This window comes from Mytilus galloprovincialis, chromosome 4 (assembly GCF_965363235.1).
Source record: "Mytilus galloprovincialis chromosome 4, xbMytGall1.hap1.1, whole genome shotgun sequence".
NCBI classification, from domain to species: domain Eukaryota; kingdom Metazoa; phylum Mollusca; class Bivalvia; order Mytilida; family Mytilidae; genus Mytilus; species Mytilus galloprovincialis.
In genome coordinates this window covers 28432629-28449378 of record NC_134841.1, presented here as the reverse complement: position 1 = coordinate 28449378, position 16750 = coordinate 28432629, and the positions used below count along the sequence as shown (strand labels likewise).

The 16750-nt window shown below is 34.0% G+C and overlaps 1 protein-coding gene across 1 annotated transcript in view; it reads left to right on the top strand.

Annotated features, from left to right (window-relative positions):
* Positions 1 to 16750, top strand: part of LOC143071780 (uncharacterized) — a 40295-nt gene that overhangs the window by 1529 nt on the left and 22016 nt on the right. The window contains exons 2-4 of the mRNA XM_076246353.1: positions 1288 to 1523; positions 13840 to 13938; positions 16133 to 16298. Of these exons, the coding sequence (XP_076102468.1) occupies positions 1288 to 1523; positions 13840 to 13938; positions 16133 to 16298 (501 nt within the window). The remainder of the gene's footprint in view (positions 1 to 1287; positions 1524 to 13839; positions 13939 to 16132; positions 16299 to 16750) is intronic.

The following is a 16750-nucleotide window of genomic DNA, read 5'->3' as shown; positions in this document are numbered from 1 at the left end:
ATAAAATAATAGTCTTAAAATTTATAACGTCAGCCTCGCATTTCGTTCACAAATACAAATGACTCATCAGGCACGCCCGAATAAAAAATAACGAAACAGGCGGAATAAAGTACGAAGTTGAGGAGCTTTGAGGGCCCAAAATTTAGAAAGTTTTTGCCAAATACAGCCATGGTAATCCAAATGACTCTCTGTGGAGCGCTCGGATATGAATGGAAAAAAATCTTCATAATTTTATTTTTAACAACTTCCATGTTTTAGTTGCGTCATACCACCGGAAAATTGCTGGCTGCTCTGTTGCCTAGTACGAAAACATAATTTTGTTTAATATTTCAAAATGTGATATGTTATTATCCACAATATGCATACATTTTATAGGAAGTGCACAAACCTCTTATTTTTAAAGATAACACATATTTAATACAAAAATATGAAAAAATTATAGACGATATATTTGTTAAAATGACTGAAGATGCTGCTTTGGATAGTTTCATTTTTTCCCTCATGCAAAGCTCTGATTCCTTTCACGGATTTGGCTATACTTTTTGGACCTTTTGGATTATAGCTGTTCATCTTTTATATAAGCTTTGGATTTCAAATATTTTGGCCACGAGCATCACTGAAGAGGCATGGATTGTCGAAATGAGCATCTGGTGCAGGAAAATTGGTACCGTAAATGTTATTACTACCACTGGGTCGATGCCTCTGCTGGTGGACTGTTAGTCTCCGAGGGTATCACCAGCCCAGTAGCCAGTACTGGCATGAAAATACGTATTTTTTTGTGTTATTAAAATTTGCTGTTACAAAATGTTAGAAATTATTATAAATTAAGGAATGTATCTCCCTCATGCAAAGCTCTGATTCCTTTCACGGATTTGGCTATACTTTTTGGACCTTTTGGATTATAGCTCTTCATCTTTTATATAAGCTTTGGATTTCAAATATTTTGATCACGAGCATCACTGAAGAGACATGTATTGTCGAAATGCGCATCTGGTGCAGGAAAATTGGTACCGTAAATGTTATTATTCATGAAATCAACAGAAAAAAAAACACAAGCGATCTCATTTTTCTTTTTTCCTTCTCCTTTTTTCTCTTGTTTATAAAAGTATATTTTGGAAGTAATAAACAAATTCAGGTCTGTAATTTTCATTAATAAATCTATCGATGTTAAAAAAAAAACATTTTGCAAATGCTTGTAATTCTTATTTTGTACATTAAAGTTTCTAGGAAATAGTCAATGTTCTTGATTTTATTTTGTATACTCACATGCAGCAATATATTTTTCAGACTATGCTTTCGTAGATTTATCCAATGTCTTAGAACATAAAACCAGACACAAAAGACAAACTGATGAAGCTCCGTGCGATTTAAAGGAAGAGCTGTTTCTTCCTGTTTCTTATAAAAATCACAAGAAAACCTTACAACTAAAAAAGAATAACCAGTTTTCTCCAGAAACTATACCACTACTCATACAGGATGAAGCGGGGTATCTGGTCAAGAAGAAAAAAGTAAAAAAGAATGAGGTAGGAAATAGGTTTTAATGTACTTTTAGAGTAAATTCCTGTGGCAGGTCTGTCTTTTTGAAAAGAATGTCGAAAAATATCAGAGAGACATTACTAAGGCTTTTCTACCTCAGGAATAGATTACTTTAGCTGTATTTGGCAAAACTTTTAGGAATTTTGGTCCTCGATACTCTTCAACTTCGTACTTTATTTGGCCTTTTTCTTTTTTTTTTTGGATTCAAGCGTTACTGATGAGTCCTTTGTTGACGAAACGCGCGTATGACGTAAATACAAATTCTAATGCAATTAGTTTGTAACGATAATTTTCATTGGACGTTGACAAATCTTTTGAGGGGTTAGATTCCACGTTCTAACAGTCCGTAACTAAGAAAGCCACCATTTTGAATTCCGATTTTTTTTTGGGGTATGTAATTTCTCAAAAAATAAACAAGATTGTCACATTTTGAGCCTCAGAATCTTCTTTTTGTCTATATTGAAACCATTCTGAAGCGTACGAAAAGTAAAATACGTTTAGTATTCATGTTCGACATCCAGAGTATACATATGACGTCACATTGTTTAGATGCTAAAGACTATGCAACAGTTTCGCGGACTTTTTCATTTATGACATTTTTAAGCCAAAATATTTATTAAGACGTCGCGTACGGTGTTGGTGTTAGTTTTGGTAACGTTATTTTGACGTTATTTTTCATGCATTGTATAAATAACGTCGTACTTTTTTTATTTCGTGCAGCTCAATCATACAGCATAATGTATATGAGCGGTTTGCTTGACTTGCTACGTATAGAACCGAAATGCAAAAGCGGCACATATTTTTTTAAGTACAGTTAAATTAAAACGGAAAAATAATATTCATTTAAATTAGTATCCCCTTGGAGCAAAGATATTTTCTCTTTTTTTGATTGAAACAGGATATTTAAAAAAAAGTTTAAACCCCTGTCTTTTATGCTGCTTTTTCTTTTAGTTTAAACATATTTATTTATAGTGGATTGGGAAACCAGTTATTACAACTTGAATTAATCCGTTTCCACGTTGAAGGTGCGAGTGTTTCCTTGTAGCCTAAGCCTGCTCTTTTCGAAATCTAAAAGGGTAATTTTTACGTGCAAGAGATACTGCTCTCTCTTAATACGGGTCAGTCATTTATCCCCCCATTCCGACGGACTATCATTGTTTCACAAGACCATCATACTCGCAAATGGTGTCAAATATGGTGGCCGGATGCGGCCATTTCCCCTTTTCGTGTTTTCTCAATGTTTGTCAAGGGCTTATTCTTTTATCCGCTTTTGATAATTTCCGAATAAAATTTTTATTAGTTGAATCGTTTGTTTCATCGCCTGTATTAAATGTTAAAATTAACCACAATAAAGTTAATTTAATCAAATTTGACAATTGCATTAACAAAAGGAAATTTAATCTCACCTATGAACAAGAAAACAGATGGGCGCAGATAATTTTAGCGAAAAACTACTAGGGGACGTTTTAGCGCAGACATTAGACTTAGAGCCCATTTTAGCGCAGGATTAATCCGTTCAGCTGTATTTTTGATAGCCCATTTTAGCGAAAACTTTCCTAGTTGAATAATTCTTAATAATACTACAACCACGAACATTAACTTATACTGGCTTAATATTGAAGTTGTATGTATTTATATATATGTTCACTTTTGTTCATCATGGAAATAAAAGTAATTCTATAGTTGTCACTCAGCTATTTTTTTGTTTTTCATGATACCTTAATCAAATTATATAAAAATACAATGTTTAGACGAATGTGCACCACAATCTAGACAAGATAAAGAGAAAAATCAGTTCCTACTGCAACTTTATGAACAGTATTGTACAGGGGGTATACCCAGAGCCCATTACGTACGTTCTCTGGAATATAAATTCCAGGCTAGAACGGACTTTTAAAATTTGATTTTAAAATTTTAGTATTATATTTTAATGGACATGATATTTTTTAAATTGTGCTGTCTTGCTTTTATTTAAAAAAATGTTGATCATTAATCATTAATCATAAAATGGATTAAAGCATTACTCTAAAATGGGCATTGATAATTTCCATTTTCGCTCGAATGGGTTTTAAATTTTGGGCTAAAATGGGCTTTACTTTGGCGCTAAAACGTTAGATTTTTTTCTCTAAAATGTCCTACCAATGCGCTAAAATGTCCTCCGTAGAAACAGATACAGATATTAATTTTAACTAGATTCAATAAAAATCTGTTAAGATATTGTATCAAAATTATGATAATTTGAAATAAAAATTTATAAATTTGATATATCAGATCCCTTTTGCACTGATTGTGCATGGGCATATGTTTTCTCTTCTAGATCTCGCGCATGGGTCTTTGTTTTTAATAAAAAGTGTGCAAACAAAATAAATATTGAAACAAACATATAAAGAAAAATGCAAGGATGAACTTCAGGATGTTTCATTAATCCTTGTATGTGCCCATCGAAATTGATAAAGAAGCATGCCAGGATTTTGAGGAAGGGGAAGCATTTTTATCCTTGCATGTTCCCATGTCCCTAGAAACACACTATCCATTCTTTCTGATTTGAAAATGTGCAATATAAATTGATCCTTTTTCTATTATAATCGTTAGTTCTAAGACACCAGGTCCCATGTACTGAATAGAGAACGTTCAAACTAGTTAAGTTTATCATATAAGGATAAACTGTTTTAATAAAAGTTTAACTCCATTTTCCGGAATCAATCCTAATTGATTCTTAATTTAACCACATCAATAATACGTCATTTCGTGACGTCATTCATGCGTTATTCAAACAAGTGCAAAACTGCCAACATAGCTAACGAAAATTTTCAGCAGCAACATGAAGCCACCAAAAAGACTAAGAAAACCTAAGGGGATTGCCGGGAAATCACCAAATAAAAAGAAGAAAACACAAGGGACCCTACCAGAACTAGCGGGAGTAACGGACAAGGAGACGGTACCATTTCAGGTCGATATAGGCAGCATTTCTGTGGCCAGTGGTAGTGACCAACCTAACCTTGCGCCAGTTGACCAAACCCCAGGACAACATATGGCTTATGTGATGGCCGGAAATGACCAACACCAAGTACCTAGACAACCTACTACCGGTATGTTTAACAATACAGGTTTAAGTAATTGTAATAGGGGTTATGCACAGGGTCTTAATTTAGAGATCGTACACGAAAGTGTAACACCAATGTACACATCAAGTGTGTTTGACTCTGTAGGTGCCCATATTCCGGTAAAAATTAAGGAAAAGATTTGGGCTGGAGAATATATTGATTTAAATATTTTACTTAAATCTGCAAAAGATTTAGCCACAGATTCCCAGTTAAATGGCGATCTTTCAGTAAAAGGGGGGTTATTAACTATAACTCTACAAAGACAGAGCACCATTACAAATTTGCACGTATGGACATCTGCATTCATCATCTTTATGGATATAGTGCTAGAAAAATGGCCCAATAAAGGGCAAGAGTTCCTGAAATACATGTTTAACGTTCGACTAGCTTCATCTAGAGGGTATGGCTCAGGTTGGGCTATATATGATGAACAATACCGCCTTCGTAAGGCAAGATGTCCACAATCGTCTTGGGCAGAGCTAGACATGGAGCTGTGGGTTATGTACGTCTCTACTCCTCCAAGATTTGCTCATTCAGATACTGTTTCTTTTGGGGGTCCTAAGGGTTCACAGTATGTCCAAAATACTAAACCAGAACAGGTACAAAGACCCACGGCAGCATGCAAGGGTTACAACTTCGGTAGATGTACTTATGGGGCAGCATGTAAATTTGAACATAAATGTTTCAGGTGCTCTGGAAACCACCCTATTGGGGCCTGCAAAAAGAGGTAAGGATTACGAGTTGTACTCTTTGGGATACTCCCCTATTTGTGTGAATGAAGTAGAAGAATCTTTAAAATTTTATCCGTATAAGGTAATAGCAAACGAACTTATACATGGTCTTCGATTTGGTTTTAAATTACAATATTCCGGTTCACGTTTACCTGTTAATGCAAACAATTCAAAAAGTGTGACTATTCATGCAGATCTTGTTAGAGAAAAAATAAATAAAGAGATTACTCTAGGTAGAATGGCCGGTCCTTTTGACCACCCACCTTTGCCAACTCTACGCATTTCTCCTATATTTTTGGCCGAAAAGAAGAACGGGGACTACCGTTTAATTCATAATCTTTCCTATCCCCTACATAACTCTGTGAATGACTTTATAGATGAGAAATATTGCTCTGTGCAGTATTCGGGTATTGACGACGCTGTTCGTTTGGTCCAAAATATAGGAATAGCCGGAAAACTTTCAAAGTCCGACGTTAAAAGTGCATTTCGTTTATTAAGGGTTTCACCTTCTGATTTTGACCAGTTGGGTTTCATTTTTGATGGTAAATATTATTTTGATCGTTGTTTACCACAGGGAGCCTCAATCAGCTGTTCGCTCTTTGAAAAGTTCTCAACAGCGCTTCATTGGGTTACGGAACTTACCAGTGGAAATTCAAATATACTTCATTACCTAGACGATTTCCTTTTTGGAGGTGAAGCAAATAGTCCAACTTGTCAGGAAACACTTGAAACGTTCAAGAAAATTTGTTCAGATTGGGGGGTTCCATTAGCCGAAGACAAAACCGTTCAACCCACAGAAATTTTGACCTTTTTAGGTATTGAATTTGATACCTTAAAAATGGAAATGAGGCTCCCTGGGGAAAAACTGACTAACTTAAAACAAACTTTGCAGCTGTTTCTACATTCAAAAAAGGTAACCTTGCGCCAGTTACAGTCCCTGATAGGTTTGTTAAACTTTGCATGCCAAGTTATCGCCCCTGGAAGGGCTTTTTGCCGAAGATTGATTGATGCTACTTGTAACATAAGAAAACCACACCACAGGGTACGGGTATCATGTAATATGCGCGAGGACATTAAAGTTTGGACCTCTTTTTTAGAGCAATATAATGGAGTCACGGTCATGATTGATAGTTTATGGACTTCCAATGATATGCTTGAACTGTTTACAGACAGTGCCGGGGGTCAAAACAAAGGTTTTGGCATTTACTTTCAGGGGAAATGGGCACAAAGTTGTTGGCCAAAAGAATGGGCAGAGCATGATTTATTGAAGGACATTACTTACTTGGAACTTTTCCCAGTTGTTATATCACTTCATATATGGGGAGTACATCTTAAAAACAAACGAATCCTTTTCTATGTGGATAATCAGGCCGTTGTTACTATCATAAATAAGAGAACTTCTAAGTCGAATCGAGTTATGTCCCTTATGAGGAATCTAGTTTTTTCCACATTAAAATATAATATCGTTTTAAAAGCAGAACACATTCCTGGTAAAATTAATACCATAGCCGATTCATTATCCCGTTGTGATTTTCAGCGTTTCAGACACCTTTGCCCAGAAGCAGATCAGTACAAGACAGCAATTCCAGACCATCTTTGGACGTTTTAGAAATTGAATTAAATCATCTCCTTACCAGTTCTATGGCACAAAAAACCTGGAAAACATACAATACGGCAGTCGAATCCTTTAAAAATTTTCGATCAGCATACAACTTACATGATATTTGGCCAGCTCCGCTTAGCGATTTAATATTTTACATTGCCTTCCTTTCATTCAAGGGTCTGTCAGCCTCTACTGTCTTAACATATATGTCAGGAATAAGTTATCAACATAAGATTCAAGATTTAACAGATAGTACAAAATCCTTTTTAGTAGGGAAAACATTAGAAGGTTTAAAAAGGTCAAATCCAAAAAAACCCGATTTGCGGGTACCAATTTCAATTGATTTGTTACGAAAATTAATCAGGTCACTTCAACATGTCTGTTTTTCGTCGTATGAATCCGTCATGTTTGCTTCAGCTTTTAGTCTAAGTTTTTTCGCTTTACTTCGCGTGGGTGAGATAGCTGCGGAAAGTAAAACTGATTTAGGGGCACATGTTATACAAATATCTGACGTTTCAGTTGTCAAATTTGATCACAAAGAAGAGCTTCGTCTGTGTATACGTAGTTCCAAAACAGATCAACTACACTCATCTTTAACTTTGATTATTAGTGAGCAAATCGACAAATCTCTGTGTCCCATTCACTTACTAAAGCAATTTTTACAAATTCGATATCCTTCATCCGGGAGTAATTTATACATACATTTTGATGGATCAAGTCTCACTCGTTATCAATTTTCGTCTATTTTACAAAAGAGTTTGTCATTCTCCGAAATCAATGGACATTTCAGAGCACATTCTTTCAGAATCGGGGGAGCAACTGAAGCAAAAAGGCTAGGAGTAGATGACGAAACATTAAAGAAATGGGGTCGTTGGACATCGGATGCTTACACAAAATACATCCGTTTGAACATTTAAAATTATAGGTTATACTTTTTAAAACGCAATAGCTTATTGAAATAATACATACATCAATTGTAGGTGTCAAAACAATTTGGTTAATAGGATCATCTATAGTATATTGGGCCAATAAAGAAGCTTCGTCTAGACCTGGGGGACTTCACCTTGGCCTACAGAATACAGGTGCTCATATGATTTGGATTGGTCAAAGGGGTATGAAGTGGGGTGATTTAAATACAGTCTTTGAACAAAGGTTGCTTAACCGCCCCCTTCCGAGTTTCCTTGTTATTCAACTTGGGTCTAATGATTTGGGTATATCGACATCAGAGAAATTATTCAGTGATATAGAATGTGACCTGCTTCGGTTACATGCATTGTATCCAGCTTTAAAAATAATATGGTCAGACATACTAATGAGACGGTATTGGCACAATGCCAATTGTGGTCAAGCTATTGAAAGGGCTCGCAAACGAGTAAACCTCCGGGTCAAAAACTTAGTTTTGAGCATCGGTGGATGTGCAATTAGGCACAGTAACATACGTGCTAAAGAAAGTAATTTGTTTAGATATGACGGAACACATTTATCAAAGATTGGTAATGATATTTATCTAAATAATTTACAAGGAGCACTTGAACAGTTCATGAGATCCGGCGGACCAGCTGTTTTTCCTCAGTGAAATTGATATTATTATGAGAATTGTCTTAAATTTAGATTAGTTTAATAACAAGTGAAACTCGGTCGGGATTTTAAAGGGGCACCAATCAGTTTAATTTGGGGTTGTTTCAGGGGTAATTTCTTTGGCAGTGAGTGGGTATGCCCCACTCATTTGGCGGGATATGGCAAGATGAAAATGGAACATGTCCCCACATTGTACGTTAGCTTTTATTTGGGGTTATATTCTTCTGTGTTCCCACAGAGATTAGATTGGGTCTTCTTTGAATGTACCAAAGAGACCGGTTCCTGAATTGGTCCCAGTTTGGAACTTAAGGTGTTCTCTTTGAATTTAATAATTAATAAGCTGCAATGGAAACCAAAGAGTTCTTGGGGGGAATATTTGCTACGTATCGGGGTTCATTTTTCATACGATCTCTCTATTTAGCATTTAACGTAGAGGATTGTAGCTTTCATTGCCTACCAGTGAAGCACAGGCTTGCCAAAAATAATGGTTCGGCGGTTTGTACGTTCATCTTGCCTTATCTTGTCTGCGCAAAAAATTTAATACTGTAGCCATATCATTCCACATTCTTTGTTGATTATTATATTTATCTTTGAAAACAAAAGGAGCCGGTTTTACATTTCACACATACTACTATGGTAAAGAAAGGGTTTGATTGCACATGAGACATAATTAAGAAGAAAGCAAAAAATTGGTTGATCGCCCATGAGACATGTATTTAATATGAAGCAGTTCGGATCTTTGATTAATTAAGTTTATCATATAAGGATAAACTGTTTTAATAAAAGTTTAACTCCATTTTCCGGAATCAATCCTAATTGATTCTTAATTTAACCACATCAATAATACGTCATTTCGTGACGTCATTCATGCGTTATTCAAACAAGTGCAAAACTGCCAACATAGCTAACGAAAATTCCTACCTCCCTCCCCATCCACCACCAAAAATAAAGATAAGAAAAATTCTGCTGCTGTGTTTGTATTGTTTCAGGTTTTGTTGTGAAAGATGCAGCTATGCAGAGGAGTTGTGCAAAGGATATACTTGCCACTGGACTATAAACAGCTCAGCTTGAAAAGACAGTGCCTTATTGTCCGTGGATGAGAAACCAGTTTATCCGCATAGAATACTTGTTTAATGGACTTATTTTCAAGATTATTGACATTTGATATTTAACTATTTCTACAAGAAATTAACTTTTAATTCAGTATTTTATCATTTAAAATTTATTGTAAATTTAAAATAAATAGTCGTTACAGTATAGCTGGCGGGATATGGCAAGATGAAAATGGAACATGTCCCCACATTGTACGTTAGCTTTTATTTGGGGTTATATTCTTCTGTGTTCCCACAGAGATTAGATTGGGTCTTCTTTGAATGTACCAAAGAGACCGGTTCCTGAATTGGTCCCAGTTTGGAACTTAAGGTGTTCTCTTTGAATTTAATAATTAATAAGCTGCAATGGAAACCAAAGAGTTCTTGGGGGGAATATTTGCTACGTATCGGGGTTCATTTTTCATACGATCTCTCTATTTAGCATTTAACGTAGAGGATTGTAGCTTTCATTGCCTACCAGTGAAGCACAGGCTTGCCAAAAATAATGGTTCGGCGGTTTGTACGTTCATCTTGCCTTATCTTGTCTGCGCAAAAAATTTAATACTGTAGCCATATCATTCCACATTCTTTGTTGATTATTATATTTATCTTTGAAAACAAAAGGAGCCGGTTTTACATTTCACACATACTACTATGGTAAAGAAAGGGTTTGATTGCACATGAGACATAATTAAGAAGAAAGCAAAAAATTGGTTGATCGCCCATGAGACATGTATTTAATATGAAGCAGTTCGGATCTTTGATTAATCCCCCAAACTGCCTCAAATAATAGATAAAAGGGGAGGGAGAGGGTTTCAGAAACATTAAACCTGTTAAGAAAGTTTTGAATAAGCATTCAATGACATATTTGTCGCTGGACGTCAGATAAACAATGAATCAATACACAAAAAAGCGCCAATTTGGGTTACGCAATGTTTCAATCAATCTCATTATTATACATGTAATTAAATCATACTATTGGTAGAGAAATTCACAATTTGTTATATCAAATTGACAATTTGTTATTTCGAATTGAGAATTTGTTATATCAAATTGATAATCTGTTATATCAAATTGATAATTTGTTATACCAAATTGATAATCTGTTATATCAAATTGATAATTTGTTATATTAAATTCATATTTTGTTATATCAAATTCATAATTTGTTATATCAATTCATAATCTGTTATATCAAATTCATAATTCGTCATATCAAATTGGAAAAAGTTAATTAGCATGGCACGTAAAGGCTTCCGTAATTTGCGACGTTAGGCACTACATGTCAAGTTTTACAGAACGTAACGCCAAAACAAGTAAAAAAGCATGGTGTGACATTATGACTAGACAAAAGTAGTCGCTGACTGTGTCGTTAATTCTTCCGACATGTGATCGAAAATGGGTTCAAAAAAATCCCTGAACAGTAGATTTTTAATGTTATATAGTATTTTTTGTGCTATTATAATTTCAAATTTTCCCCCTCCAAAACTGTATAATATGACTTATCATACTTGTAACAAAAATGTAAAAAACGGCGTTTTGTGACATTTTGACTAGACAAAAACAAAAAGATCGCGTTTATTTTTTTTTCAATATTTTCTCTTAAAACTTCGACACAAGTTTTTTTCATACACTTAAAAAAATAGTTTTCACGTTTGAATAAAATTTTATATCGTAGAAAAGACTGCAACTGCCTATTACTTTTCATAAGACACTTAACAAATACGCCAAAACGTCAGAAAACGGCGAGTGTGACATTTCAACGGATTTAATAAAATGACCAATTTAGGACATAATTTTAACAATACTTACTAATTGAAGACATAGAAAGTTGTATATTTATTGTATAATTTTGACACAGTAAGGGTGGATATGTAAATTGTGGTTTGGATCTGCAGCATTCGTTCGAATTTTGAAGAGCTCCAAAAAATATGCGAGATTTGGGTTTTGTGACAGAAATACAAATTTCAAAAAATCATTAATTCTGACACGATCTTTTGAAATGTTGTAAAAAAACTTTTATATTTTTTTTGTCCTATTATATACGGAATAAAAAGATATATCATTTTTGGAACAATTTATTTGAATTACCTTTTAAAATCACTCTTAACTTCACCCTTATCCATATTTTTTTTCTATTTTCGGCTTGACACAAAACAAAGTGAACTTTTCGTCCTGGTCAGACGCGTCCAGTTAACGATGACGTCATAAATAAAACATACACCATAAACACCAAAGACTACTCTTGCTAGGAGTACAACTTTTTTTTAATAAGTTTAAAAAATGACAAGAATAACTTCAAAGCAACGCTGATCATATGTCGCGGTGTTACTTGTCTACACGCTCAAAATCAGTGTTATGAGGGATAATTCGAGTAACAAAAGGAATAAAAGTATTGATTTTAGGCATATTCCATTTCTACTTTTAATTACGCACATTTTGATATATACATTTATATAGTTATCAATTCCGAAACTTCTAACAAATGCAAAAAAGGCGAACTGGAAAGCAATTCCCGTATTATCACCAACACCGTACGCGACGTCATAATGAAATTTGATTTAATAAGTGGCATTAGAATGGAGATAACTGTATTGTATTTTAAGCTTAGCCTTCGTAAAACTTGATTTTACTGTCGCAAATATCCGTTTACCTATCTCCGCTCCGCGTCGCTAGGTAAACTCAATTTGCGACAGTAAAATCTACGTTTTACGAAGGCCAAGCTTAAAATACAATACAGTTATCTCCTAAATTTAATCCTGGTTTCTATGATGAGTTTATTTCAAACTCATAGATAGAAAATAAATTGAAAACGCCATAGCTAAAAAAGAAAAAAGATAAACAGAAAAACAATAGAACACAAGACACAACATAGAAAATTAAAGACTAACACAAAACCCACCAAAATCCTGGGGAGATATCAAGTACTCCGAAAGGTAAACAGATCCTGCTCCACATATGACACCCGTCGTGTTGCTCATGTGATTACAAACCCGGTAAATAGTCTAATTCGGTAGGTTTACAAACCTTCGACTTTCAAACTTTTGGCTGCGTTTTTAAAAGAAGTTAAAATTATGACAATCGGTGACAATTGTACCAATACATACAGTAACAGATTTCTCACCCTTGGCATATTTTAATAAATTACCATTCTTGTTTGTGTATATTTCGCTAAAAATGACGTTTTCGCCCGAGGGAAACTTTATTATACTCATGATTTCTTTTTTAAATGCATACAATCGAAGAGACTGTTCGTAGGCAAATTTTAGTTGTATATTCCTAGGGAAATATCACATTTCGGACATCTCTTGCAAAAGTGCACATTTTGTGCAGTAAACATGTTATTTCAATGTACTAGTAAGTATTGTGAGGATATCTAAAAGTGAAATTATAATTTTAAATTTTAAGTGTATATTTTAAAACGGATCTTAATCTCAATGTGAGGTTTGTAATGCGCAATTTAAGAATTCTTGCTCCCTTTTTTTTTTATTTCTTAACTACAGCAAGTTTGCAACGTATTTTTTTAACGATTTCATAGATGTCTACAGAATATATTGAATGAATACTTTAAATTTAAAGTTTAAATGAAAATAATGATATATATAGGACATTCAGCCGCGGTTGACAATGTTTTTTTCGGGGTGATAATCTGCTCTATCACCGTCTCAGCTATGTGTAATAAATATAATGTCCAATGTCTACTGTCTATACTCTTGGTACTGGGATGTTATACCTATAAATGTAAAGTTTCCATACCGCAAGTGATCTACTGAAATATATTTACAAGAGAATACCAAAGAATCGCATTCAATACCGATTGGCATAAATGACTAAAACTTCATGGCGAGCCTGAAGACAGGGAACTTCTTCAAAACAATAAAGTAAAATAAAACCTCAACTGAACATTCATAGTTATTTCAAATGTTTATTTCGAATAGAACACGAAATAAAGTTACGGAAAGAAACTAAAAAAAAAAAAAAAAAAAAAAAAAAAAAAAAAAAAAAAAAACAACTAGTTAACAAGAAAAACAAACTACCATTGCAGTTAAAGTAAAAATATCTCATCAACAGTTCCTTAGTCTTCTTAGGCAGAATATATTCTTTAGACATCAAATAAAAGTTAAGGATTGTCATTTAGTAGACCATATAGGGCTAACTATTGTTGCATTTCATATATTTATATTTGTTAATGCTAGGTTACAGCACTTTATTATTATGAGGAGGATGGACTCAGATTTCCAATCATGGTAAAGTGTCGCTTTAAAAAGGACTGTTCATCATCGAGATGCGAAATCGTAAGTCTTTAAATCTGTAGTAATTTTTACTTTCGTATAAACCAATTTTTAATATTTTTGCAGTATGGTTTTAATAGATAGTTTTAAATAATATTATTAGATATCATCAAAGGTACCAGGATTAAAATTTAGTAATTAGCCAGACGTTATCATTGCTCCTTCATCATATCTACAGACAAACATAACTCTCACTTGCAAAATATTTTTTTTATATAAAACCATTCTTTGACTTAAACACATCTTAATTGACCGAACAATGAATTAATAAGTAAATTTAGTCTTTCAGTCAATTTTCAGACTTTAAGTCAATTTTCAGCCTTTCATTCAATTTCAGACTTATCCACTGCGGTACATTCAGTTCTATTTAGACTAATTGCAAAATATCTTTACAGACATGTTCAGATCCGAGTGAATAAGTCTGGAAATTGATCGATGACCTAAACATGACTGAAAAATTCATGGATCAGACTTTTCAGATGATGTGAAAAACACAATGCCCATTTGAAAGTAACATTCATCCAATAGTGTCTTTTACTTTCAGTCTATAACTCTTTTTTTTATAGATATAACCATTGAACACGCGTATTCAAAGATCTCTTGTTATTTTCCTTAATGAGTACGCCGCCACCTTGTTTCTACTATACCTTTGAATATGTAACGAATAATTTCATGATATGAATCTATTTCCTGTCGCTATTTCAATAAAATATCACTGAATCTCCTTTCTTTCATGCCTGCAATATTCTGTTACAACTGTCTAATATCTACAATCTGCTGTCACACTGTTCAAGTATATATGTACGAATAGTCCACTGTTACAATTTTCCCAGTAAACTAAGTCTAAGGCGATGTGTACAGTAAATAAACTCATCATAGCTACCAGGATTAAATTTTGTATTTGCGCCAGACGCGTTTCGTCTTCAAAAGACTCATCCGTGACGCTCGAATAAAAATAGAATTAAAAAGGCAAAATAAAGAACGAAGTTGAAGAGCATTGAGGACCAAAATTCCTAAAAGTTTTGCCAAATTCAGCTAAGGTAATCTATTCCTGAGGTAGAAAAGCCTTAAGTATTTCAAAAATTCAAAAGTTTTGATACAGTTAATCTATAATTATGACCATGTCAATGATAATTCATAAAAATAAATGGTGATACACTCGAGAAATAACAACTCCATCAGTAGTGGCATCGTCCCAGTGGTTGTTGATAAACTCATCATAGATACCATGATTAAATTTTTTGCACTTACGCCAGACGCAATTGTATCTTAATATATTTTTAGCAGTATGTTGCCACTTCCCCAGTATACCTCTAGCCCGATGTTACCACTTTACCAGTATATTTTAGCTTGATGTCACCACTACTTTCCTAATGTATCATTAAATTGGTACCCGGAATATCTTTAACCCGATGTTACCACTTCCCCAGTATACCTCTAGCCCGATGTTACCACTTTACCAATATATTTTAGCTTGATGTCACCACTACTTTCCTAATGTATCTTTAAATTGATACCCGGAATATCTTTAACCCGATGTTACCACTTCCCCAGGATATCTTTAGCCTGAAGTTACCACACTCATAGAATATCTGTAGCCTGATGTTACTTCTTTTCAAGGATATCTGTAGCCTTATGTCGCTTCTTTCCCAAGATATATTTAGCCTGATAGTTATTACTATATATGAATATACATAGAGTTCGCTATTATATGAATAAGGACATGTAGTAAGGTTGCCAATGAGTCAACTGTCCACCGGAGACTGAATACCACTAACTCGATGTATCTATAGCCTGACATTGCTATTTACCTATTTTTTGAAGTCCACTGTCTCCACTTTACTTATACATATATTTAGTCCGTTGTCACCACTACCCCTGTATTTGTCAATATTTTAACTTCATGGACATAAGAAAGAATGGTCGGTGATATATAGCATATGTTCTTAAACGAAAATGCGCACACAGTAAGGTTGAAATGAGCAACTAGGCTGAAGTATTTTGTACGTCGAACAAAAAGTTTTAACTAATTGACAGTTTTGTATGATGATGAATTGTTCCAGTAATAATGAAATTGTTTTAAAATAATTGAGTCACTTGTGATATGAACATGATTTTAAGTGAAGTTTAGGTGAGCATCATTTCGAAAAGTAAATTAATAAGTTAACAAATGAGTTAAAGGACTTTTTTCATGTAGACCGGAGACTTATTAACAAAAGATAAACTGATACAAATACTTGGATCTGCCGCTGACAAGAAGGCAGAATATGATAAAGCACTAGACGAGGTTCCCCATAATGTAGACTATCTCGGTGGAGAGGAGGATAATCTCCCTACTGGAACAGATGACCCGAGGGTACCAGGTTTGTTAATATACATATAGATGATTATACCTTTAACAAAGTCAGAAATGCGTAAACGTCTTCGACATACTAGCGAAATTAATCAATATAACTTGGCTTTTAACACAGTTGTACAGAAAACATTTGTTTTATTTTGTATATTTGATAGTTTGAGAACAAGTATTGAAAAAAATGAAGAAAAAAAAATGATATCTTTCGGTTTTATAGTTGTTCGAATTGATGTTGCTGTCTTTATTAACATTTCTATGTTGTGTTTTGTATAGTGTTGCGTTTTCTTTGAGCCTTTTTTCGTTGTTTGTGCCATGTTTGTTTTCGAGTCTGAGTTTGATTATTCATTTGTTATCTTTCGCCGATGTTTAATAAACACCAGACGACGAAAAACACATAAGCTGTATAAAAAAGTACTTACTAAACTATATTAAAAAAAAGTATATACAACAATAGTTTACTGA